At 45.8% G+C, this 24,346-nt stretch overlaps 2 protein-coding genes across 3 annotated transcripts in view; one reads left to right on the plus strand and one right to left on the minus strand.

Annotated features, from left to right (window-relative positions):
• EIF3J (eukaryotic translation initiation factor 3 subunit J) lies at positions 1-7,731 on the plus strand. 2 transcript variants are annotated; one of them, XM_034066223.1, is made up of 8 exons: positions 1-111; positions 186-286; positions 3,803-3,860; positions 4,083-4,174; positions 4,531-4,645; positions 5,650-5,808; positions 6,167-6,240; positions 6,762-7,731. In XM_034066223.1, the coding sequence occupies exons 1-8, from the start codon at positions 84-86 to the stop codon at positions 6,891-6,893; spliced, it is 759 nt and encodes a 252-aa protein (XP_033922114.1). In that variant the 5' UTR covers positions 1-83; the 3' UTR covers positions 6,894-7,731. The 2 variants fall into 2 exon arrangements, with proteins under 2 accessions (XP_033922114.1, XP_033922115.1); XM_034066224.1 differs by having other exon boundaries at positions 6,765-7,731.
• The window catches only part of SPG11 (SPG11 vesicle trafficking associated, spatacsin), a 27,574-nt gene continuing 10,809 nt past the window's right edge, over positions 7,582-24,346 (minus strand). The window contains exons 17-40 of the mRNA XM_034066222.1: positions 24,150-24,256; positions 23,226-23,371; positions 22,922-23,083; positions 22,128-22,194; positions 21,517-21,682; positions 20,690-20,895; positions 19,989-20,097; positions 19,312-19,471; positions 18,714-18,971; positions 18,308-18,505; positions 17,887-17,994; positions 17,165-17,327; positions 16,564-16,778; positions 15,461-16,205; positions 14,562-14,704; positions 12,957-13,155; positions 12,528-12,665; positions 11,950-12,083; positions 11,178-11,285; positions 10,615-10,783; positions 10,246-10,334; positions 9,657-9,812; positions 9,286-9,437; positions 7,582-9,138 (exon numbers count right to left, since the gene is read on the minus strand). Coding sequence (XP_033922113.1) covers positions 8,958-9,138; positions 9,286-9,437; positions 9,657-9,812; positions 10,246-10,334; positions 10,615-10,783; positions 11,178-11,285; positions 11,950-12,083; positions 12,528-12,665; positions 12,957-13,155; positions 14,562-14,704; positions 15,461-16,205; positions 16,564-16,778; positions 17,165-17,327; positions 17,887-17,994; positions 18,308-18,505; positions 18,714-18,971; positions 19,312-19,471; positions 19,989-20,097; positions 20,690-20,895; positions 21,517-21,682; positions 22,128-22,194; positions 22,922-23,083; positions 23,226-23,371; positions 24,150-24,256 — 4,279 coding nt within the window. The 3' untranslated portion in view covers positions 7,582-8,957. The remainder of the gene's footprint in view (positions 9,139-9,285; positions 9,438-9,656; positions 9,813-10,245; positions 10,335-10,614; positions 10,784-11,177; positions 11,286-11,949; positions 12,084-12,527; positions 12,666-12,956; positions 13,156-14,561; positions 14,705-15,460; positions 16,206-16,563; positions 16,779-17,164; positions 17,328-17,886; positions 17,995-18,307; positions 18,506-18,713; positions 18,972-19,311; positions 19,472-19,988; positions 20,098-20,689; positions 20,896-21,516; positions 21,683-22,127; positions 22,195-22,921; positions 23,084-23,225; positions 23,372-24,149; positions 24,257-24,346) is intronic.

The raw sequence follows: 24,346 nt of genomic DNA on the forward strand, positions 1-24,346 counted from the left end.
GTCCCGGCGTGCCCCGCGCGCGGCGCCGCCTGTGCCGCTCTGGAGCGGCCGCCTCACCGTGCCCTGCGAGCGGCGGAGGGAAGATGGCGGCGGAGGCGGTGGATTCGTGGGGTAGGTGCGGCCGCTGCCCCCCCCGCTGCCCCCGGTCCGGTGCTCCGTTCTCACCGCTCTCCTCCTCCATACAGATGCCGACAGCTTCGAGGTGGTGGAGCCGGTGGCGAAGCGGCTGGTGCCGGGAGTGACCGGAGACCGCTGGGCCGGCGAGGATGAGGAGGACGACGTGAAGGTGCGGCCGGGCCGGGCCGGGCTGGGCCGCTGCCGTGTGGGGCCTCGTACGGGGGCCGCGGCTGGGGCAGGGAGGCCCCGGCGGGGGGGGTCGGGCGGCCGCGGCCACGCGTCTGCGGCGGGGCCGCTCCGGGCCCGGGTACCGGTGCCCCAAGGCCAGCGGCGGCCGCGGGTGGCAATGGCCGCGATGCCGGAGGAGGACGTGTCTGACAGGGCCCCGTGTGCCCAGGCCCTGCTCCGGGCGGGCGGCGCTGCCCGCAGCCTTCCACCGGAGGCACGGGCGGCCCCGCAGGCCTCGCTAGGCCTGAAGAGGCTGAGGGGGATCCAGCCGGTGCCTCCTCGCTGCCGGCCGGCCCTGGGTGCGCTGGTGGCCGCTGCTCGGCCTCCCGCAGCACCGCAGACCGTGGGTGAGCTCCTGGGTGAGCGCTGGGGTGGGTTTAAAGAAGGGTTTAAATTGGATCCTCTGTTGTTGACCGGAGACTTGTGCGTTGTCCTTTCCACCCCTTTTCCTACTCCACATGAACCCTTTGGCTTCGTCATTTGGAAATGCAGCAGCTCTGTTGTGTGGTTGTGGATTTGGTAGTGCCTGGATTACTTAAAACAGGTTTGTTACACGACAGAGGGTTTTGCTGTGTTTCAGGAGTGGTGTTTGCATGGAATCAGGGTTAAAACGTGCAGATGTTCACTTCTGATGCTTCCAAAAGCTTGTTCCAGCTGCCCCTGTGGCTGGAAGCCACAGAAACCTCTGTTTGTGCCACGTTCATATGGACAGGAGGGAAATGATGCCAGGGAGCATGGCAGGAGCCAGTGCAAGGAATGGAAATAGGTCAACTGGAAAGGCCTTTCTGTTGACAGTGCAGCAGCCACCAGGCCCAGGTGACGTGGGTGCTGTTGGTCACCTCTGCAGCAGAGCTGCTGCTTGCAGGGTTGGGTTTGCTGGGGAGGGCACTGGTGCCACCTGAGCCTCAGAGCAGCACCACTGTCCTTGAGCATGGGCAGCGGCTGTGCCACGAGTGGTTCGGCTCTCAGAAAAGCAGTGAAGGTGTTGTTGTGAGTTACAAGCTGTCCATGTTCCTCCTTCAGTGTAGCAACACCCACACGCTGCAGCTACAGGTGAAGTAAAGGGGTCTCTGTGTAGAGTAGCTGCAGTCCTTTGTAGTGTGGTTAACATGTGACTGTGGACATATATGTATATCTGTGTATACACACACGTCTCTTAGAGACATTGCTTCTGTGAGGCTGTCCTCCTGCATTTGAGAAGGATAGAATGTGTCCAAGAGAACTGTGCTCTCAGGGGTTGCTCTTCAAGAACACCTCTGCTTTGGGCTTTGATAAGGACACAAAGTTTTCCCACATGTAGTAAGAATGCAACAACTTAACTCTTCCAGAGGAGTCATGGGTTAGAGCTGGGGCTGTGTGGTCCAGCAGAGGAAGCTGCTCTGTTTGCTTTATCTGCTCTTCCATGGAAGGCCCGAGGTCACAGAGCTGAGCCTGTGGTGGTTCTTGGGTCCAGACTCCCTGTTTGTACCTCGGGGAGTGGCTGTGTAAGATACATGGTCTAAACCAGAAGCTTGGTGTGGTGTGTGAGCAGGAGTGGGTTAGGGTTGGTATTCCACAGTTTGGAATGGGGTTTCTGTATTCAGATCCTTCTTTTGGAAGGTTTTTCAGGAATGAACTTGCAGGAACTGAAGTTGGGAAACTTTTGACTTCCCCACGTTTAAAATTAGCATCTTCATCAGTGACAAAACTCTCTCTGGTGCTTCCCAGAGGATGGGCCTCCAGCCAAGGAATTCTCAGCTCACTCCTGGGCCATTCTGTGTGTAGCAAAGCCAGGGCCACCCAGACACTGAGCTCTGAAGGGAAGAGAGCTCCTGGGTCTGGTGGGAATCTGTGTGCTGGAGGGGCTGTTGCTCCCCAGTTGTGTCTTCTGGGTTTCAGGGGCAGAATGTGCATTATTGTATGTTTAAGGTACATGTGATGGAGCATATGAACTCATGAGAGAGCTGCTCTCCTCAGGGGCTTATTGGCACGACATGAAGATGTTTCCAGGAGCCTCGGTTCAGTCCAGTACATCTATGTACTGCTGAAACACTCTGGGATAAAGATGTCATCTTTGAGTTACTTCATATCAGTGTGAAAATACAACAGGAGAGCAATTTTCTATCCCTCTTGGAAAGTTCCCTGGAGTTCCTAAACCACAGGAACAGGTTACAAACACACTCAAGCTCTGCTGTTGTGTCCTGTCCCTGCGCAGGCACATGGGGAAGGGGGGAGCCTGTCATCCCATGGAGGCCCTTGCCCATACTGGGGACATGCCCTCAGCCCACGAGTACCTTTACCCCATGGACAGGGTCAGGGTGCCCTGCTCTGGGGTTTGCACTCTCAGATACTTGACTTTAAGACCCGTGAAGGACGGGGCAAGGGCTGAGGCAGCAGTAATGGAAGGAGCTATTTAAGAAGTGGGTGTAACCAACTTAATTAGATGCGAGCTAAAATAATGCTGCTCCAAATTCAAGTCAGCTCCTTGGAATGGGGAAGGAAGCTGGAGCCCTCCCAAGTGCCAATTAACTGGAGTGAGCTGGTGGATGGACTCCCTTGCTTGGGTCAGCACATTGAAGCCCTGAGTGCTTCCACCACTGCCTTCTATTTGCTGTGCTGTAGCAAGCTCAGAATTGAATAAATCACTTGATTTAATCAGTTCTGTGCATTGCTGTGTGAAGTGAAACCACAATGCTCAGGACTTACAGGATCTAAGCTTGTCTCTGATGGTGCCCTGACAGGAGGTGTGATTTTGGGTAAATGAGGTCTTGTCAGATGTCATCTCGTGAGCCTGCAAGTTGAGTGGAAGCTGGTAACTGAAGGTTTGAAGTCCTGTGAGTCTCTTGGCTTTAACTTGTGGTGGGAGCATCGTCTGGTACTTGGTACGTGCCTTCTGGTCCAGTTTAGAGCAGTGATTTCCACATGGAGGCCACGGGCTTGAATTTGCAGTGGGGTTAGGACAAGAATATGGATTCCCATAGCCCTGGTCTAGGGAATAGTCAGGAAGAAACTGGAATTACTGCTGTAGAGTCTGCAGGTGACATTGGCAGGTCAGCTCTGTAGAAACAGTGCTGCTCCTGTGTTTGAACCATGGATCACTCATTGGGCAGAGGATTGTGGCTGGGATGTGTGGGAGATGGTGGGCATAGAACAGTTTGGCTTAAACCTTAAAGCTCCTCCAGCTCCAACCCCTGCCATGGGCAGGGACCCCTTCCACTGGAGCAGCTGCTCCAAGCCCCTGTGTCCAACCTGGCCTTAAAGGTTGCTGAAGGTGAAAGCTGGAGGCAGTTACTGCAGACACCCTTGAAAATACACCTGAGGACGTGGTGGCTGTTGTGCAGCTCTCAACTTCCTCCCCACTTCCTCACTCCATACATAAGATTAATGGATTTAAAGAGGTGGTACATGAGCTGCTGCTCTTTGCATTTGTTACCTAAACAAGTATCTGTAAAAATCTTAATTCAGACTCTTTTTGTAGGATAACTGGGATGATGAGGAGGAAGAGGAGGAAGTAAAGGAGACGGAGGTAAAACAAGGTAAGACTTAAAGCACACATGGCTCTGTGCACAGCAGAGCAGACACTGGTTTGTTTGGAGTGTATCTGAAGAATCAAACCCACTACATGGGGTTGGTTTTGCTCTGACAAAGTGTGTCCTGGAGCTCCCTGGGTTCAGACTCCACCGATGGGGCTCCAGGGGTGACTTTGATCAGTGGGTCTGTGCTTGCTGGGGGTAAGCTCTGGTGTCCCTGTGTTACAGAACCAAAAGTCTCCGAAAAAAAGAAAATAGCAGAAAAAATCAAAGAAAAAGAAAAGCTACAGAAGAAGAAGCAAGAGGAGCTTAAAAAAAGGGTAACTCCTGTTTCCTTCTGGGTCTCAGAGATGCAGAGGACAGGGTCTGTGTGATTCTTTTGAGGTTGAACAAGCTCTGTAAAGCTCTTGGTTATGATAAAACAAACCTCAGTCTTGCACTGAGTAACATGGGTGGGGGGCATCAGCTTTAACATGTGTAATTGGGACAGTTACTGAGTGATGCTCATCTCTGCTGCTCACGGTACAATGAGCAGTGTTGAAACACAGAGCTAAGGTGCTGCTTCCCACTTGTTGCAGACTGTGTTCAACACTCAAACGTGTGTTACCCTGTGATGTGGTGTTGTTACCCTGCTCAGGGGCAGAAACAACAATGTTATCCCTGTTTCTTACTGCAGTTAGAGGCCCCAGAGGAGCAGAAGGAGCTCACCCCAGAAGAACAGTTAGCAGACAAGCTACGACTAAAGAAATTGCAAGAGGAGTCAGACCTGGAGTTAGCAAAAGAAACCTTTGGTAAGTGCAACTGCAGCAGCACCAGAGGGCTGTGTCCTGAAACCAGCCTGGTGGGGGGTACCTGCAGAGGGAACTGAGCACACACAGGTTGTGTGACTGAGACTAAAGAGGGGTTACAGTGGAACTGCTGGAGGCATGTTTCAGTGATGGGGACTAATTGGAAGGACCACAAAACCATCTTCAGCACAGGAGGTGCTGTTCCTTAGCAGGTAATAGTGTGAGCCCATAGGAGAAAGAGGTGGCTGGCTGAAGTTTCCGACATTGCACTTGGATGTATTGGTACTTGTGGTAAAAAGCTGAGTGAGATGAGTGTGTAAAATGAAAACCAAGAAGTGCTGTCTCTGAATGTTCCGAGGTGCTTTACAAGAGGGATTGAACAAGGCTTTGGAGGAGTGTGGCACAGCAGAACTCACTCCAGTGTGCTTCCCTTCAGGCACACTGTGGCAGGCCAGCCAGGCCAGGGCAGTGAGCTGGTGGAGACCAAGCAGATTCAGAGCAGATCAGTCTGGTTTTGTGCTCTGACAGCAGCAGCAGAGATCCTGACTCACAGCAGCATCCTCCACACATGAAAGCGTGTTTCCTTGATTACAGTGAATTAGCCAGCTACTACTCGGTGCAAATGGTGCTCTGGGAGTCCTTGGCAGGGTATGGGCGGGGGATGCACCAAATACAGCTGCAAAGAACCAGCTCAACTTTGCACTGGGGAGCTCAAGACAGGAATTCTGTATTTAAGAGAAAGGGGCTTCCTATAGAGCGCATTGCTCCAGGGAATGGGAATAGCTGCTGCAAATTACTACATTCTGGAGTAAAACACCTTTCCATAGAGGCTCCTAACTGGGGCTGTTGGCTTTTATGTGGTGGAAGCAGGGGGCAAAGCTCAGCTTTGGCTTTGTGGAGCTTTGGTGGGGGTTTGGACCCGAGTGTCAGCAAGGTTACTGCTTCCTCCGGTGTCACCCTGGGGCTCACAGCTAATGTCTGTGTAACACCTCTGTCTTCCCGTGCAGGTGTAAATAACACTTGTGGAATAGATGCCATGAATCCCTCCTCCAAAGATGACTTCACGGAATTTGGCAAACTACTAAAAGAGAAGATCACACAGTATGAGAAGTCCTTACATTACGCCAGCTTCTTGGAAGCCTTAGTTCGGGACGTGTGTATTTCATGTAAGTGTCATGGGAGCCTTTCTCGAGCATAATGTTCAAGGCTCTGTCACGATTGAATTGTGTAGTTTACACCAATTGAAGGAGGAATCCATTCCCCCAATGAACATCTGACTCCATTCCCACAAACTGTACTAAAGATTGTCTCCCTGTACAGGAGGCTGCTTATTTGGGGGACTTCAAACAGTAACTGTGATTCCAGGGAGCAGATTCACTCAGCCTGTATTCTGCTGATTTAAACCAATTGCTCATCCTCATCAGAGATGCTTATTTCTATGTTTTGGAGGGCGTTGATGTTGGGTTATTTGACTGCCTTTGAAAACAATACTGACACAGAATCCTTTTTCTTTTCCTGCCTTAGTGGAAGTTGATGATTTGAAAAAGATCACAAATACCTTGACAGTACTATGCAGTGAAAAACAGAAACAGGAAAAGGTAAGGCCTCTGCGTGGTGGTGCTGCAAGGGCTGGGCTGGTGAGGGCAGGGCTTGGACACTGCTCCAACTGCTGGGTATGGTTTGGGAGTAGCAGGAGATTAAATGATCACACATCCAACCTGGCCTTGAGCACTGCCAGGGCTGGGGCAGCTACAGCTTCTCTGGGCACCCTTTGCCAGTGCCTCAGCACTTTAATTCCTTCATTAAAGTGGTGATTCCACAGAGCTGAACACTGGATGCTGCATTACTTTGTTATTCTACCTGTTTAGAGCCTGGGTAAAATAGGATGACAGACAAAACATGGGCAAGTCCATGAGGGAGCTATGGGACACCTGAAAATACCACAGCTTTGCTAGGAATGGATTGTAATTGACAGCATTGCAGGGTGAAACACAGGGTAGGAGACGTGCTCATTGCGTGGCTGTGTGAGTGCTCATACCCAGAGACGTGAGGTGTTACTGAACTGGGGTAATGACTCATTGCTATGGAGCTGAAAGTCAATGTGCTCTTCCTATTTAAGCAGAATAAAGCCAAAAAGAAGAAAAAAGGTGTTGTGCCAGGCGGTGGTTTAAAGGCTACGATGAAAGACGACCTGGCTGACTACGGAGGCTACGATGGTGAATATGTACAAGACTTTGAAGACTTCATGTGACATTTATCTCCCTTTCTGTTGTTTTTCTGTTGCCCATAATCCCTTAAACATGTAGCACAACTTTTCTTCCTTTAAATTCTGCCAAATGCTACAATCAGAACTGCAGTATCTGTGCTGGTGGTTTAACTCCAGATGGGTGCCTGGTCACAGCTTAGACCCAGGATGTTTCAAAGCTATGTAAATTGCAGTAACCTCCCCCCCAAATTCTCATTAAGGGTAACTGTTGCTATTTGACTCAATAGTAACAGTCACTAAATTGGAGTTTCAACAGGACACAATGTTATTCCCAGCTGGGTTCAGTGACTTGGCCTTACCTAAGTGACCTGTGCTGAACCAGTGCAGTTTGCAGCAAGGGTGTGGTGTGCACTTAGTATTACAATTGCTTTGTTTTACATTAGAGCTTGAGGATTTGGGGTGTTGTGAAGGGGAGCCACTAACTTCAGTGTGGGGATCCTGCACTGGAGACACTGTCTGAGCGGGCATGGGGTGGGCACAAGCCAGAGGGATACTTGATCAGAAAGGAACGATTTGGTGGCTTGAGTATGAAGTTTAGTTTCCATTCATCTGGATTTCTACTAATGCAGCAGTATGGGTTTGGGATTCCTTAACAGTTAATTGCCTGGTTTAAGTGTAAAAACCCAGGACTTCCTTTTGGGCTGTCCTGGGTTGTGGTAGATCTTCAGAACTCGGCCATTTTCTTTCATTTAAAACCAACAACAACTTGCTTAGCAAACTGCAAGAGTTGCTACAGTTGGGCAAATTGTTATGTTAACAATTACAACACCTGCAGTGTTTTATAAAGCAACTAATTTAATAAAAATCACTATTGAGGACCTCACCCCGGCTGCCTTTGGACCCGTTCTTTTGGTGTCTTAAAATAGGTGGTGGGGTTGTGGTGCTGGGATTCCCAGCTTGGAGCAACCCCAAGTGCTTGGTCTCATTTCTCTGACAGGACTGACTAGCACTGCAGTTTGCAGTAGGGTTCTGCTCAGCCTTATTCCTCCCTGCCCAGCACATTCTCTTCCTTAGAGGTGCATTGACCTGACCTATGGTGGTACCTGCATCCTGTGACCTGCCAGCTTTGAGAGAAACACTGCACAGGGGAAGCATCATCACTGGTGTGCAGCAACCAGGAGGAGGCTCTAAGCTGTAAACCCAAGTTAACATCTTTGCTTATGAGCTGGGTTGCCATGGCAACGGTGGTTTTGCTGGGGTAGCATTTAGAGACAGTGGGATCCCATTGCTTTATTTTAGTTAGAAGCCATCTGTCTGGGTGGTGCCTCCAGCTGGGAGCCCTCCCCCTGCTCTGGGGCAGGAGTTAGTGTCTGTGTTAGTCAGGAGCTCTGCAGGTTGCTGTTACTTGGGGCATGTGCTGTACCCAAGGTAAACCCCAGTTTCTGCCTGAAGCAGCATTCAAGTCTTACCCTCCCTCCTGATTTACCAAAACACCTGAGCAGCAGAGTGCTTATTGCAGCTCCTGACCTGGTGTCAGAGCCAACCACCTGCCCAAGCATGGAGGGGAGTCAGGATCCACGAGAATACATCACTACCTTTTTCCTCCCAGCAGCAAATTAGTATCTGCTGTACAACCCTAAGGGGTTGTCCAGGACATTCACTTGACCACTAACCCAGGAAACAGAACCAGTCTGATCAGATGGGAGCCAAAGCATGGGTTATCTGGGCACGTACCTCAGCCTTCCAAAGGAGTTCACTAACTCCCACTGACTCCATCACCACATATGGGCTACTCTGCACCGGCTCCTCCAGCTGGCTGCTGGTTTGGACCCAATTGCTGTGGTGAGCCACAGCCTGACATGAGTGGCTGCTGGCTCCCTGTGGTTCCAAGGGGCTGTCCTGGCTGCAGGAGCTGGTTACTCACGTGTTTTGTAAACAGATTTATTATACAAAACACAGTTTTAGGTTAGCTCAATCTCAGCCCTTTCAATATTTACAACCACTACCAGTTCTCTGGAGCAGCCTTCACGTAGCAGCACAACACTGTAAGCAGGAGATGGATAAAATACCTGTTAAAGAGTCAGTACTAACCCTGCGGGAAGCTGGGCTCTAGTTTGACAACATGTCATTGAGGCAGCAGCCAGTCTGAGCGTCCTTCAGGAGCGAGTTCACCACATCGTAGAACTTGTTGTCATAAGCCAGCCTGTAGTAGGTGTAGATGTCCTCACAGTACGTGAGCAGCTTCTTCAGGTTCTTCAGAGCAGCTTCAGCAGGTGGGTGTTGTTTAACTCTGAAAGGAATTGTACACATACTTGAACTAGAAAGGCTTCACAGTCACCACTAAGACTGGTTTGCTACAGACCTCAAAGAACTGCTATTCCTAAAAAGAGGCTGTTCTCCTCTAAAGCAGCCATCCCAGCTTGTCCACACTACTCACTTCTTGGCGATCTCCTCAAACATGCTGGGCTTCAGAGGTCTTTGTTGTTTGAACTCTTCCAAGTATGTGAAATCTCCCTTGGTGACCACTTGCTGGTACAGAACTTCAGCCCAGTCTGGCACAAACTCGTATGCCTCAGCCACAATGGCTGCCTGCAGGGGAACGGAGCAGAAAGAGGTGGGTCTGGCACAGAAACATTCCTGTATTTAGGATACTGACAGTATTGTAGGTCCCCACCAGTGCTGTGCTCCTGTTTCCAGGCAGTATCATGGGGTAACAGTGACAGGCTTGGTGGCCACGTGGCAGAGCTGAGCACTGTGCTCAGGTACCTGCTGCTCAGAAGCAGCAGCAGATGAGGGAGCTGAGCTCACCTGGTAGAACCGAGGCAAGGCCACAATGGAGTCCATGAGCTCCTGCCTGCTGAGGTTGATGAGCATCGTGCTCTGCCCCGTGCTGAGGAAGTGCAGCTGGAGCGTTATGAGCTTCGTCAGCCACCGGCAGCGCAGGGCCTGGCGCACACAGGAGTCCTGTAGACACACCAGGGAAAACACCAGGAAAACAGGAAATCTTCCTAACAACCTTCATCTTCTAGATCAATGCAGGGTTATCACTGTGAGCTTTAAATGAAGCTTCACACACCACAAGAACTACTTTCATCACAACCACACCAGGTTTTAAACTCATTATGTTGTTCTACTCCTGCTGGTTAAGCTCATGGCCACTCCTAAAACTGGGGATCCCAACTGTAACCCTAAAGTGTAGAGCCTAAACAAGGAATAGTCATCTGCTTGTGGACACAGCAGTGCTACTGGGGGGATGCTGCAAGGGATTATCCCTCTGCTCCTCTTCTGGGACAGGATTCCACATTCCCTCCCTAGCACACCTTGCTTTGTCCTCCCCATTCCGCTCACTCCTGATGTGCTCCCCGTTCTGTGCAGCCACAATTCCATCTCATTTTACCTTAGAATAACTTTCTGCTGCATCAATGAAGAGCGTCAGGGCTTTCATCAGCAGCTTCTTTAAGTTCGCAACATCCCGAAGAGACTCCTCTGAAATGGGGAAAAAAAGAACCAATTATTTATAATGTGACAAAGTAAGTTACAAAAATACCTCCTGGTACCAAATGTGTCCCCCAGGGGATGCCTCAGAGCAACAAAAGACTGAAAAAAGATGTTTTGTGCTAAAAAAGCACAAAGAAACAGCACTGACTGCTCCGTTAATGGAGCAAAGCCATTGCTGGAAGCCAAAGGATGTTACCAGCACCAAACAAGCCAGCAGAACCACAGTCAACCTGCATGTCCTCCTGAAACAGACTTGGTTCCCACTCACCCCAGGGCTGAGATTCAATGAGTTTGAGCTGTATGCAAGCAGCAGCTTCGTGATTCTCCCCGATCTCTCGACACATGCTGAAGCACAGGGCTATCATGTTGTGCTTCTCACTGTCCCCAGGCCGGCAGCGCTTGATGTAATCCAGCAGAGCTGTCTTCAGCGTCCCGCTCTGGTGGGATGAAGGAAAACCCCATCAGGATTTGAAGAGCCTTTGGTTTATTCCCATTATAGTAAAAATATCTGATTTTTACAATATTAAATATTTCTGATTTTTGTAACCTTTAACTGGAAGTGAATCCAAAGCAGGACGTGAAATCTCTGAGTGACATTGCAAAGCTTGAAGTTTCAACACTGCACTTGCTGCAGCACTGGACTGATTTGAAATAGTTGAACTAAAACCAGAATAAACCCCAGAATTAGCTTATTCCTACGAAACTTGACTGAGATTTCCCACACTCCAGCAATTAAAATCCCCAGGTAACTCCACTCTGTTGTGTAAATACCAGTTCTAATGCAGCCACACAGCTCCTCGAGCTTCCCCCCTTTTGTACCCCTCCACTTACTGGGTCTAACTTCTTCCTCATGAGCACTTCAAAGTAGTGTTTCTCATGCAGCAGCTCAAATATGTAGGTCATCTCATTGTACCTGCCAATTCCAGTGAGAAGACGAACCTGTGGGAACAGCAGTGAGAGCCTGAAGCCCAAAGCAAGCAGAAACCCCACTCTCTCTGAGCAGTCAGAGCCATGGCAGGGAGGAGGCTGCCTGCCACAGTGCTGGGCTGGCTGGTATAGATACAGGGCACAGTGAGGGGCATCAGGCAGAGAGATGCTCCCTCAGAGCCATGGAGGTTTTGGTTTTCAACCAAACGATTGCATCCTTTTTCCTGTGAGGTGAAAGGATGCAATCCCATTAAATTAAAATAGGCAGTGACCCTTTTAGCAATGACACCTTTAGGCTGGGCATGTCTCCAACCTCTGGAGTCCTTCCAAGGCAACAGCCCAGTAATGCAAATCCTCACACCTGACCAGCAGCTGAATTACTCTGACATTCCCGTCCTGATCTACTTCACTGCTGCCACTTCACCATTCCCCTGTCTCCAGCTCTGTTTTCCATAGAAGTCTTCTAAGAGCTTCTGTGACTTGCACACATCAGACCAAACACCCACTTTTAGCTTCTAGGGCCAGGTGGGACAATGCAGCTGTCCAGAGGAGGAGGACTGTGTCCATTCTACCCCCCGGTTCCCCCTGCACTGCTCACCAGCAGAGTGACTGCTGCTGTGCACATGGAACCCTCTGCACACATCTGGATAAACACACAAGGTATCAAGATCCATACCATGACTCCGTACTCTTCATTAGGTGCCAGATACTCATCCGTGAGCAGCCGCGCTGCTTGGAGGACTCGAGTGATCCCTTCCATGTGGCAAGTCAAACTGAAGCAATTGTGAGCCAAGATCAGCAGCTCTGTAACTGAAGAATGGAAGAGCTCAGGTATTTCAGTTAACAAACTGAGGAGGTTAATTCCTGTGCCTCTCTCCACTGATGCTATTGCTGCTGAGGACACAGCCCTCCCAGTTACAGACAGCAGAACTGGATCAGGAAGTTGAGCTGTTATGGTCTGTCCTATGCAGTTTTGAGTAGTAACAGTTTCTATAACAGCACGCATCCAGTCTGGCTTCCCAAGCTGTGGGAAAGGCTGGGTTTTTCTGGATCATCTTCTGACACATTATTTTATTCCACACACAAAACTTCCAACCTCCTCCAGCAGAAGCAGACTGACAAACGTGTGGGAATACACCAGCACCCCACTGCTACCAGGCAGCTCTGCATCTGTGCTGTGCTGGGATTTAACCCAGGTAACGCCATGTTCAGTAACACACTACTCACATCAAGTATTATTTGCCATTTACTTACTGCATGACAGTTCCCCACGAGGTACAGAGGAAATTTTATCCAGTAACTTCATGCCAACCAGTGTATGATCCTGGCAGAGCTTAGCAAGCTGTAGGAACGCCTGACTGTCAGCTGCTGGGTTCACAACCTGTTTTTGTCCTGTGTCCACAGAGAGAGAGTGAGTTATATCCCAAGTGCTACTTGTTAGGGTGAGATTAACTATGTTAATAGAAAAATAAACCAAACAAACCACTCTAACTTCATCCAGACTGAAGAAGGATGCAAACATTTTATGCAAAACCCTATGTAAGGTACACAAGGTTTACAAGCCTTGTACAAGAGCTACCCAAACATTACTGACTATAATCAACCCTCAAATATCTTGAGAGCAAGGAGTGTTTTGCAGCCACAGGAACCATGCTAACATACAAGACCAAGCTTCTTTACTACCTTTCCCTTCTGAAGATGCCAGCAACTCCTGCATGATTTGCTCAGCCACCAGCTCTGCCACGGTGCTGGGCTGCAGAGCCTGTGTGGTGATGAACGCCTGTGCCTTCTTGCACCGCTCTGGCTGATGGGAGGACAGGATGGCATGAAGCAGCTTCTCAGGGTCCTGGGCTGACATCTCACTGTAGCAGCAGTTCAGCTCCTAAGAAACACACAAGCAAAGGGTCCAGTGCAGAGCATCTCTTGATCTCCAGTATGACTTGTTCACAATGAGCTGATGCAGGTGTGGAGAGCTGGAGAGCAGACAGAACCAGGTTCAAAACCTGCAAACCCCATCTGTCCTTAGGCCAGGTAACCTTCACCTGGGTATCTTAAGTATTAGTGTTCTCCAGATCAGGGTGACATGTAACTACTCTGCATTTGAAGTTTAATACTCACAGAGTGGTTGCCATGAACAGAGAGATTTTCCTAGCCCAATATAAACCTTAACACTTGAAATACATAGAAGAAAGACAGGGGCATTTCCTCCCAAAGGAAGAATTGTGTTTTACTGAGTAGGTTTTACTTCTGAGGCTCTTTCTCCTCTCCTCTACATACCACAAGCTTGCAGTGAAAAAGACATCCTAGTTGTTACATTGGCTACATCTGGCAGAGGTGAGGCTCTGTCAATACTCTCCTGTGACATACGACAGCTTTACAAGAGTACAGATTCATTGAAAAATGTACCTCCTAAACACAATGATCAGCTCTTAACTCAACAGTAGGGACACATGCAGCTTCAGGCAACAAGTATGTGAGTGGTACAAAAGGCAACAAGCCAACCACACAACTACACAGCAGCTCAGACCTAAAGCCCTCCCTCTGAATACCTGAGGTATGCAAAATTCTGTAGGAAAATCAAGGAAGCTCTGTGATAAAGGCAATTCTGAAGTCTGCAGCACACACACTGCTCCTTTTATTCAGGAAAACCTAATGCTATGTTTCAAAAACACAAGCAAATACCATGGAAAAGGGTTCTGGACCCTGAAAGAAGTGTTCAGCAGCACCTCTGCAGCAGAAGCAGAGATGGGCTGAAGGCAGTTATGAAGGTCAAGGAGCACAGAGGCAGCAAACAACAGTCTGCTGCCCCTCCTGCCACTGTCTGGGCCAAACCACTTGGAAGTTATTACGCACTCCTCTGAGCAACCTCTGAGTAAGGAGCTGTCACTGTGGAGCCTGCAGAGCACTTCTGTGCTAAACTTCTAAGGCAGCTGCTATCTCTTTGTCTCCTCCTGGGTTGGGGCTCATGATGAAGGCATCCCACAACAAAGGCCTGAAGCAAAGTGTGAGAGGAACAACATCTGCTTGAAAGATTATGAAAAAGGCACATCAAAGAGAGCCAGGCTGCAATCTGGCTCCAAGGAGTCAGAGCAGGGGCCTGGGGAGCTGGGGAGGTGACTTCATCTCAGCACTTCACACCTAGCAAGCATCTGGCCATTTCCCCCTCTGAAGCTTGCTGCAGGCACCCAGTGAGTACTCTCACTGCTCATTATTCTTTCCCCCACAAACTTCCACAGCAGAGCCTGATACAAACCACATGTTTCCTCAGTAATGGTACTAGACACATACCTTAGAAAGCTCATATAAACAGAGAACCTGTCTGCAGTAATTCCTGCCGTGGACACATTCTTCTATAAGAGCCTTCAGGCTGATAACAACTTGATCATCTGGAGGTGGAGCCACAATGTGTGTCCAGTCTTCTAAGCCTGATGCTGGAGACAAAACCACTGTCAATTCCTTTCTCATAAAGACAGGTAACACCAACAAGCCTTATCTAGGAGCTAGACTTCAGATATCTGCAGCAAATACATAACACTTCCTTGGTCTTTGAAAACTGAACTCGATAATACCTCAGATATACAATTTTGAGGTATACAAGAACATAAGGGTTCAGCAGCTTAGGCTTCATTTATTCCCTTCTGTTTCTATTAAACTTTATAGATGTTAGCATCAGAAAGTAATGCTCCAGCTGACAGCTTTCTCATTCAGACTTCATAAATATGCACAGAGTACTTGATATATCAACATTATCAGCCTTAGCCTTGCTATTAATACAACACACTAAACCCTTTACAATGTACAAAGTATTCAGAGAATCATTACTTAAAGCATTTCCTTGTTTCAGCTCCAGAAACACACTCAAGATTTACTAGCGTGTGTCTTCCAAAAGCAGGAACATTGATGAAGCTCAGTGCTAATTTACCAGAACAGAAATGTGAAGTATAAAAAATGAAGTTAAGAGACTATAGAAACTGTTTGCAGAAGCACACTGCCTGCAGCACATTGAAGCAATGTATGTTACAAGGCTTCAAATTCCTTTCACCAGAGGGTTTATGAACCAAGGAGATAACCCACTGCCATAGAGACCTTATTTCCTGCAGAAATGTTGAGGGAAATTAACACTGTGACAGGAGAATCCAGTGGAACCCAACAATGGTATTACTTGTGATGTGACTGAGGTTACTCACCACTCAGGACTCTGCAGTGTTCGGATGTGCTGCTTTCAGATGACTTCTCTCTTGCTGTAAGGAGAGCCTGAATATCTGGGTGTAAGTTCTCTAGATCAGCCTCCCCTGAGGCCAGAGCTCTGCAGTGCAAAACCAGTGAAACATCCCTGCTGTAGAAGTGGAAATACTGGCAAACACGGCTGGCTTCATGCACGCTGCCTTCATCAAGGAGGCACCCGATCAGAACCCTGAGTGACTGCTCCTCATCGCGAGTCAAGGTCTGCTGAGACTCTCTGAATGCAAGCCCCTCTAGTTTTAAGTACTCTGGTGTGTTGAGAACAGGTAGCTTTGAGAAAGAAAACTCCTTTGCTAAGTCATCAAAGGTAAGATCTGGGCTCACAGCACCATGGGAGGAGAATCTTGCTGTGCCTGACCCCTCAGCAGTGGGTGACTGTTGCTGTGCAATGCGACAAATCCAGATCTGCTTCTCTATTGCCTCTAACTCATGCAATGACACCGAGGCACTCTTGGCAAGCCAGTGGCCAGCCAGGGTAAGCAACAAATGCCTCTCCATGATGCTGGTTATCTTCTCATGAGATAAAGATTCAAACACTGTGTTTGCCTGATCGAAAAAGAAACAAGATGCAGCTTTGCTGGAGACTGAGTTTTTCATGAAGCTGTCGTTACATTTCCTCCAGAATTCAGTCCTTGTCTGGGTTTGGTGCCACAATCCAAGCTCCCTTAAACGATGCAGATCCCTTAGAACCTGCAAAATTCACAGAGAATTTAAACACCCATACTTCCAAACCAGAAAATCCACACTGGATGGCCAACACAGTGAGAAACTGAACTGAGACTCAGGGTCTCAATATGTAACAAATCCACCTATTTTCTCACCAAATAAAATTGATTGCATAGCAAGGAAAAAGAGCAAAAGAATAAGGAAAGCTACACTGTCCCTTACAGCTCAGCACCCACAGCCACCTTGTCTGCTGCACTTGCACTTAAAATTAAAAGTGATTTAAAGAAAAAACTGGTTTTAAGAAGGCTGAGAAGTAACATTCTCAACACTGCCAGTACTGGGAGGAGTAAGAGGTGAGTGTCATTACTGAACTCTACTGTACCTCTTGGGTAACTACACTGTCCATGGGCAGTTCAGCCAGTGCTGCTACCTCCCGAGCCAGTGAGAACATCCCTTTCTCTTGCAGCTGCTCCAGAATCGATCTGCACTCGCTCTGGAACGTCTCCAGATCAGAACTGGTTAGGATGGAGCGATTAATTGCTATGGAGGAATCCTTCAGGATCTCACTGAGTGCACAGAGTTTCTTCACGTAGGGGCCTGTTGTAAGAGAGTACAGACATGTAAAGGCTTTTAAACTGGAGGAAATACTGCTACTTACTTCAGTGTGCAACCCTGCCACAGGAGCACAGATCTTATACTCTAAAGCTTTTATGGGACTGAAAGTCAGCTCTAAATCCGTAACTAAAACACTTCTGCAGAAAATCTGTGCACTTCTCCACAACACTTGCATGCAATCACTCTCCCAGACTTAAACACAGTTACATTGTCATGACTGCAACTCACTGTAAGGACCACGTCTGGTTGTATAAATCCTTACACAGTATGAATACACTTAAAGTAAACATTTTCAGTCACTCCAGAAACACTCTATGTGGTCTTTAGATTAAGGAGGTACATCAGCTAACAGAGGAAGCTGTATTTACCATCAAGCAGAAGACCATCTGCAGCAGCAAGCAGCTGTAAGAGCTTTCCCAATTCATATTCCGTTCTACATTGCTGCATCATCAATTCCAGAAGAAACAAGGCTTGTGATTCCAGCCACTGTATGGGGAACTCTGAGGCTGCTGGTTCATCTTCAGTTTTCAGCTGTGTAGATAAAGACTTTTCAGTGCTGGGTTTTTCTTTTTTTGCAACTATGCTCTGCATTTTGGTGGGAATTGTGCTGGAAATGGAAGGTACCGGATCTACTTCCTCCTTTAAGAAACAATGAACTGCCATTGCTAAAGGGACACCAATCTGTTACAGATGTAAGTCTGACTTTGATCTGAAAGTAGTAAATATTATGAAAGGGTGACCACAAATTACTCCTGATACTCATGGAAGAGATAAAAGATGCAAGAAGGATCAGAAATAGATAGAATAAATTGCTAGATCAATAGCTCCTGTCATACTTCTGTATACTTGATAAGCATATATGCTGTGTGAGCAGCACATAGGTAAACCAGTGTAGCCCTAGCTTGAATTGCAGGAAGGAAAACCACTAATGACATAAAATGTTCATTACCAGGATACTGAGGGAACTAGAAAACTGTGATGGAAAGGGAAGAACTGAAATCTTTTGTGAAACATCTTGTTCACTATTTTCATATACAACATTCTAGTAAGGGAGAGCCAAGCAATGGCATTAAAGAAAATGAGTACTTACTTTTGTGAGACTTTCCTGAAACTTGTCCAGTTTGGTTTTAGCTTCACTGTATTTTTTACAGTTCATACACAGTTCATACATCTCCAGGATGTGCAGTAATGGGGAATCCTTCAAGACACAAAACCAGGTTAGAATTCTTTCCTAGAAGTACCTCAATACATGTGGCATTTATCTTCCTCAGTAGCAGAGCAATAAAATTATAACTTATTAAAACTGCATGCAAGGCTGATACATGATTTGCAAATGTGTAACAACTGCAAGAACTTCCATTCAAGATGTTCCTACTTGATTGGGGTTTTCAGTGGATTGCACCCAGGTTATCCAGGTCACAGACAGCAAGACAGAGGGGGAATCTGCTGCCTACCTCTCCAACACCATATGAGATACGCTTAAACATACCATTAAAAAGACATTATCTTACCTTTAAAAAGAGCTGGAAGCCATTTAGAAGTGTTCTACTTTTTTGCTTTCTTAAAAACACTTTCCAAATAACTGCCAGGTCCTGAAGATCCCATTCATGGCTTTCTGAGCTCTGAATATGGTTTGTTGCTTCAGCTCTGGTAGCATCATCCACCGCAGTAATTACCCAGACACAGAGACAATGAAGAATGTTTGCATCCTGTCAAATGACAAAATAATGGTGTATAGAACAACCTCATTATGTACTACTTGGTGAAATATGTCATAACAGTTACAATTATTACAAACACCAAGAAAACCCCTCAATGAATCATAGAATCATATCTACCATCGCACATAATTATGCACAACCATCACTTTTTCATTACTTATTCTTCTAAGAGATAAATAACTTCATCAATACTCACTTGGAAACATGCTGCTAAGACACTCAGAATGGGAGCCTGCTCTCTCAGTCCTGCAGTCAAAAGGTAACGTGAAGGGTTTGAGTTCCCCTGACACTGCAAAAGGATTTGGAAGAGGCTATCTGCATATCTGCCCTTGATCACACTGGCAGCACTGCTTTCAGCACTCTCTGCAGCAGCACACACGCCTGGTAGCTTCTCCAAAGCCAAAATCAAGTGATCTTGTAAAGCGGGAGTGAAATCTTGAAGGACAGAAATGACCTAGGAAAAGAGAACCAAAAGCATCTATACCACCACAGTGAAAAGATCCAAGTTACATTCCTAGGCCTGCTCGTTACCTTCTTACCTGGAATTCTCCAGTTAGACTCTTCACATTACCCTTCCCAAATTGCTTTTCATTTTTACATACTGGTAATATTTTATTAATTTTAAAATTATATTCTAAACCAAAAATGGAAGATTTGGTTTCTCTTTAGGTTGTCTCCACAATGTAATACTTGTTAAAAAAATCTATTTTTTTCCCTCTTTTTCTCAACATCACAGACAAAGACCACTCTTGACAAACCCTATCTTCACTTAAAATCAGGCAAAGGTAGCTTACCTCATGTGGCTGGTAGCTGTACAGTTGGCTTTGGATGATGAACTGCAGCCAGTCATTGCATTTGGCACATTCCTTCAGGTAAGACGTACTCAGTCTGATATTATGGAGCTTACAGAACTGCATTACCAAAGACCATTGCCTTCTAGAGTCACTGCATGTCCTGCATGGGATTTAAAGAGCTTCAGCTGTAATAAACTGGTATTTATACCAGATGTTAGTAATATACAACCTCATCACATGGCCTGAGATCCACTGCCTGCAAATGGCCACACCAGCTCTTCCGTGGACTTCACCACAGATTAAGCCACATTCCATTGTGGGAACTCCAGTACTGCACCCTGTGGACATTCCCACCCACCACAGCAGATACATTGTCCTACCTGGACAGTGTTTGTTTTGAAGTTAAGTCAATGATCTTCCCTTCTCAATGTGCTGCAAGAACTCTGTGGAACAGCTTGTCCAACATGCTGACTGCTCCTCCTTATTCTTGCTACATACCTCTGTTACCTCTAGTATTTGAAATACCAAGGCAATATTCTACATTCAAACACTGTTGTTCAGTTTACTGCCATAAAGCCCATGTGGATATTTTTGGTATTATCTGAACACACAAATGGTAAAATTCAGTGCTCAATTCCATTTGCCAGCATAATCCTTTAAAATCATGTTTTACTCACTTCTTTATTCCTTGCTGTTCAACTGCATCCCAAAAGGCTTCTTCTAAGGAGGTAAGAATTTCTGCTGCTGCTGCTTTTTCACCATCAGCCAATTTTGTTAACTTTTCAACTGTTTAAAAGAACATGTTGTTATTTCTGAGATGTTATTCGGGATTAGAGTAAGGGTAATATTTTCAAAAGCACCAAATAGTTTCCTAGTTAGGACAAAGAGACACCTGTGGACCTCTGGTTAGAAATTCAAGTTTTAACGTTATTCCTAGGATAAATCCTTAGTAATAATTATTACTATAATTTAATAATTTCCTTAAAGCTTTGAACATCTGATTTCACTGCAGCTCTAAGATAGTTTTCAAGTACAAGGGAGAAAAGAGATTTGTTAATGGTCCCTTGTTTAATCCTCTAGTTATATTATTACATTAGGCTGAACCTTACTAAGTATTAAACTAAGCCTTCAGCAGCTGTTACACGGTGTCTGTTAGATACTCCTGCAGTTCTGGCTGCATGTCACATTACAGTCCTTCTGTCCTGTTTGACATGCATTCAAAATCAGTATGAAGCAGGAATAAGAGCAACATTCTCAGCCCTTCAATGGACAGGAAGCTTTTACTCCATTCCTGAGAAGCATCTTTCAACCCATCTCTGCTTCTCTTCCCAATATATACAGAGTACCCTATCTGAAAGCAAACAGAAGACACCCTTACCCAAAGATTCTCTTATGTGATTGTGCTGAGAATCTTTATGTCTTGTTCTGTAACTGAAAATCATGTTTGCAACTTTAACATCAACCCTGAGTTTGAGGCTGTCGAGACCAAGCAATTCCAGGAAACAGGCACAGGCTGCTCCTACTGAAGGTGCACTGAAGAGAGAAAGAGCTAAACCATAGGCTTCCTTCCCTGCCTGCTGAATCCTGGAACAGAAAGAGCAACACTTAGCACATGTGATTTGTAACGAATTTCCAAACATGAATATTCCCCCCATAAACAAGCACTTACAATATTTCCTAAATGTACAGCCTTTAGTAGCATGAAAGATACTTACAACCCATAAGTTTCATACCCATATTAATAACAGGTTTCATATTTATATTTTATCATCTTTGCTGTTTACATAAGAGAAACTGATTTGTATAGAAATGAGGAAAAGAAACAGTTACTAATACACAGCTGCATTCTAGGCATTCTAGAAACAAAGCAATTTGTTCTGATGTAACTCCCACTAATTTCAAATATACTTCATAGTAAATTTAATATATTCAAGCAAGATGTGTAATTTGAATGTATCCTTTTGACCACATGATTTTGAAGCTTCAGCCAGAACATTTAATTCCTTCAGTCTCCAGTAGATTTGTCTTCTTAATCTCCAGTAAGTTTGTCTCGATGCTAGACTGAACAGACTCCTAGGAGATCTAAACTTTCAAGTGATGCCACTCACACCACCTGATGGCTGTTGAGGAGGATTAAATGTTACTCCATGTGCTAGATTATAACTTCAAAAGAACTATCTGACTGTCATTGTTGAGAAGACTTACAACTGTCTGGGGGATTTGCTCTTTACTAACTGCTGGACCAAAAATGTACCAAAAGCAAATGATGGACGTCCATGGTGCAAATAGTACAAAAAGTCCAGTCGTTCCATTATAGCATATTTGTTCACCAGTTCAGGGGATGAAAAGTGAGGAAAGTCACTTGAAGCATCTAGAAAGAATCATTATTATTATTATGAGCTGATAAACAGTTGAATTACATACAGAAAATGACTGCTACAAAACATGAGCTGACAATCAGACATCCCTCCTCTTGCTCTAATTCAAATCTCAGCATACCCAAACCCACTGAAATTCCAATTCTCATTGTAAAATCAAAACTCTGGATCACTTATAAACCCTCAACTTGCTTTTAAAAGAAAATATTGCTTTTCTGTCTCATAATATCTTTAGAAAGAACTCTGTGAAGAGCTTAATGGAGAAAGGGAACCTATTGAGGACTTAATTTCAAAACAAATTTTAGTAAATGACCCTATTTTTTTGGTAAAAGAACTGACATTTTGAGTAAGTTTTATTTGCCAAATCACTTCCCTGGAAGGTGTTTCACCCCAGGTGCTCAGGCTAGGAAAGCAGAGAAAACTTGGAAAGTAACATACCTGACACAGCAAGAGTATTTGCTGACTGCCAGCCAAACAGTTTAGTGGGATCAAAGGGCACCAATGACTGAAAGATTAGAAACAAAATATATTGACACAGCTTAAGATTTTCACATCAGCCTATGGAATATTTTAGGGAGCTACAGTAGCAGAGGATCAGGAATGGCTTGTGCTGCTATCCAGCAGTGATCCACCTTGTGAAGCTCTCTCTCAAAGGCACATATTTACCTACTCTGCATGATCTGAACACAACCAAGTGCAAGGAAAGGTTTAAACATCTGTCTAGGGCAACAGGGGAAGAACATGCTGAAGTGTTTTCTAAATGGTGATCTTATCAAGGCCATCACTTCCCTAATAACGAATAATACATATTATTTCTTCCAGCATTCAGGTTCTCTCATACCACAGGTCTGAAGTGAAAGGCATTTGCCCAGGAAAGTGTTAGGACATTCCAGGAGATGCTATCCTTTAATCCTAAATTTCAAAAACATTTTAACTTCTGTAATACTGAACAACCTACCCACTAAATACAGCAAGAGTATCACTGCTCTGACATGCCAGATTGCTGCAGTTAAACACTGTCTGCACCTGTCTGGGGAACAGGGGGAAGCAACTCACGCTATTTAGATACCATTTAAAAACCTGTTCAGAATGAAGCTATAAACTTTAGCTCCAAATGAAGGATTCCAAAGAAATAACATGTGGTCCCCACCCTCCAGGCATTAGCTGAAATAAGCTCCTCTTAGTTTACTTTTGTTCTGCCAAAAAGCACTACTGAGAAGCATTCTGTGTACCTGAACAAGGTGATAGAGAGAGATGTCAGGTGGCAGAATTCCATGAGAAGTACATGGTGGAAAGAGAGCAGCTTTGAGCTTGGGGTAAGGAGTCAATGCCATTTTTAGGAGCTGTGGATCAACCTTCTTTAGAGGATTTTCCGTATCTTCATTCTGAAGAACCTGTATTGCAAGGAAGAAAAAGGATTCTGTTAGGAAGGAGTAACTGCATTAAGATGATAATAAACCAATCTCTGAATACACCAAACTACCTCGTGGGAACCTGTGTGACAACACAGAAAGTCCCATTTGCTGCACACAGTACCTGATCGATACCTCCAGGTGCATACATCGTAGTAGCAAGTGCTAACAGTGTACGTCCTTCCAGCAGCATGCTACTCACACTGGCTTGATTACTAGGAATCAGGATCTGAGCATTTGCTAGACTAGCCTGAAAAATCATCTTTGGATCTGAAAGAAAAGAAGAAAGATTTAATGTCACGCAAAACCATTACTACATCATTAAATCATGCATTACAACTACCCTGTGACCAGGAAAAATGCTGGGGTTTTGTTGTTAACAGTTATTTTCCTCAATTTACTTATAAACACAGAAAAGCTGTCCTAAATTTTATTAAGCTTCTCCTAATTTCAAACCACATCTTAACCTACACAGATGGATTTGGATTGAGTGCCACAGTTCAGCATTGTATTGGTTCAATTCTTTATCCTCCACTGCTCACACTTCCTGAAAAAGCTCCACTTGGGCTTATTTTTATTATTTGTCAGTGTGTGGCTCTACAAAAGCTGAGATGTTCCCCAAAAAAAGTGAAAGGGCACAAATTCTACTGATTTTCAATGGCAAGAATGAAACCCCCAAAAAGCAAACACATAACCCAAGGGGCAGTGAACTAAAAATGCACCACAAGAACTAGAGGAATCTTTACTTTTAACATACATGGATTTTCTTATGGATTCTTCTGTTCAACCTGCTGGGAATGTAACCAAATTGGAGGTAATGATGATCATACATAAAAAAGAAATCTCACATATCTACAGCCTCCAAATCTTTATGTCCAATTTAAGCAGGAATTGCAATCTACAACGTAGAGATGAGGAATTAATGCACTTGCAGATGATTTGCCATGGACAGAAAAAGGTTTGCAGCAAAGCAAAGAATTAAACCCAACTGTGCCCCAGACTCAGCAGCATAAACGTGCGATCAGCTCCTGCATGGCTGGACTCCTACCTTGTGGGTTACTGGCAACCCCTCGACACTGCACCAGGAATTCGAACCAGGGATGTGCTTCATGCAATTCCTTGTTATCCAAAATAGGGCAATTTGAAGAATTTAAACTGGAAACGAGTGAATATACAGGATTTGTAACCATCCTCTGCCCCAGTATAACACTGCATTAAAAAATAAGAGCATCTAACTTGGTGCTA

Source organism: Melopsittacus undulatus, chromosome 9 (genome assembly GCF_012275295.1).
Source record: "Melopsittacus undulatus isolate bMelUnd1 chromosome 9, bMelUnd1.mat.Z, whole genome shotgun sequence".
NCBI lineage: Eukaryota > Metazoa > Chordata > Aves > Psittaciformes > Psittaculidae > Melopsittacus > Melopsittacus undulatus.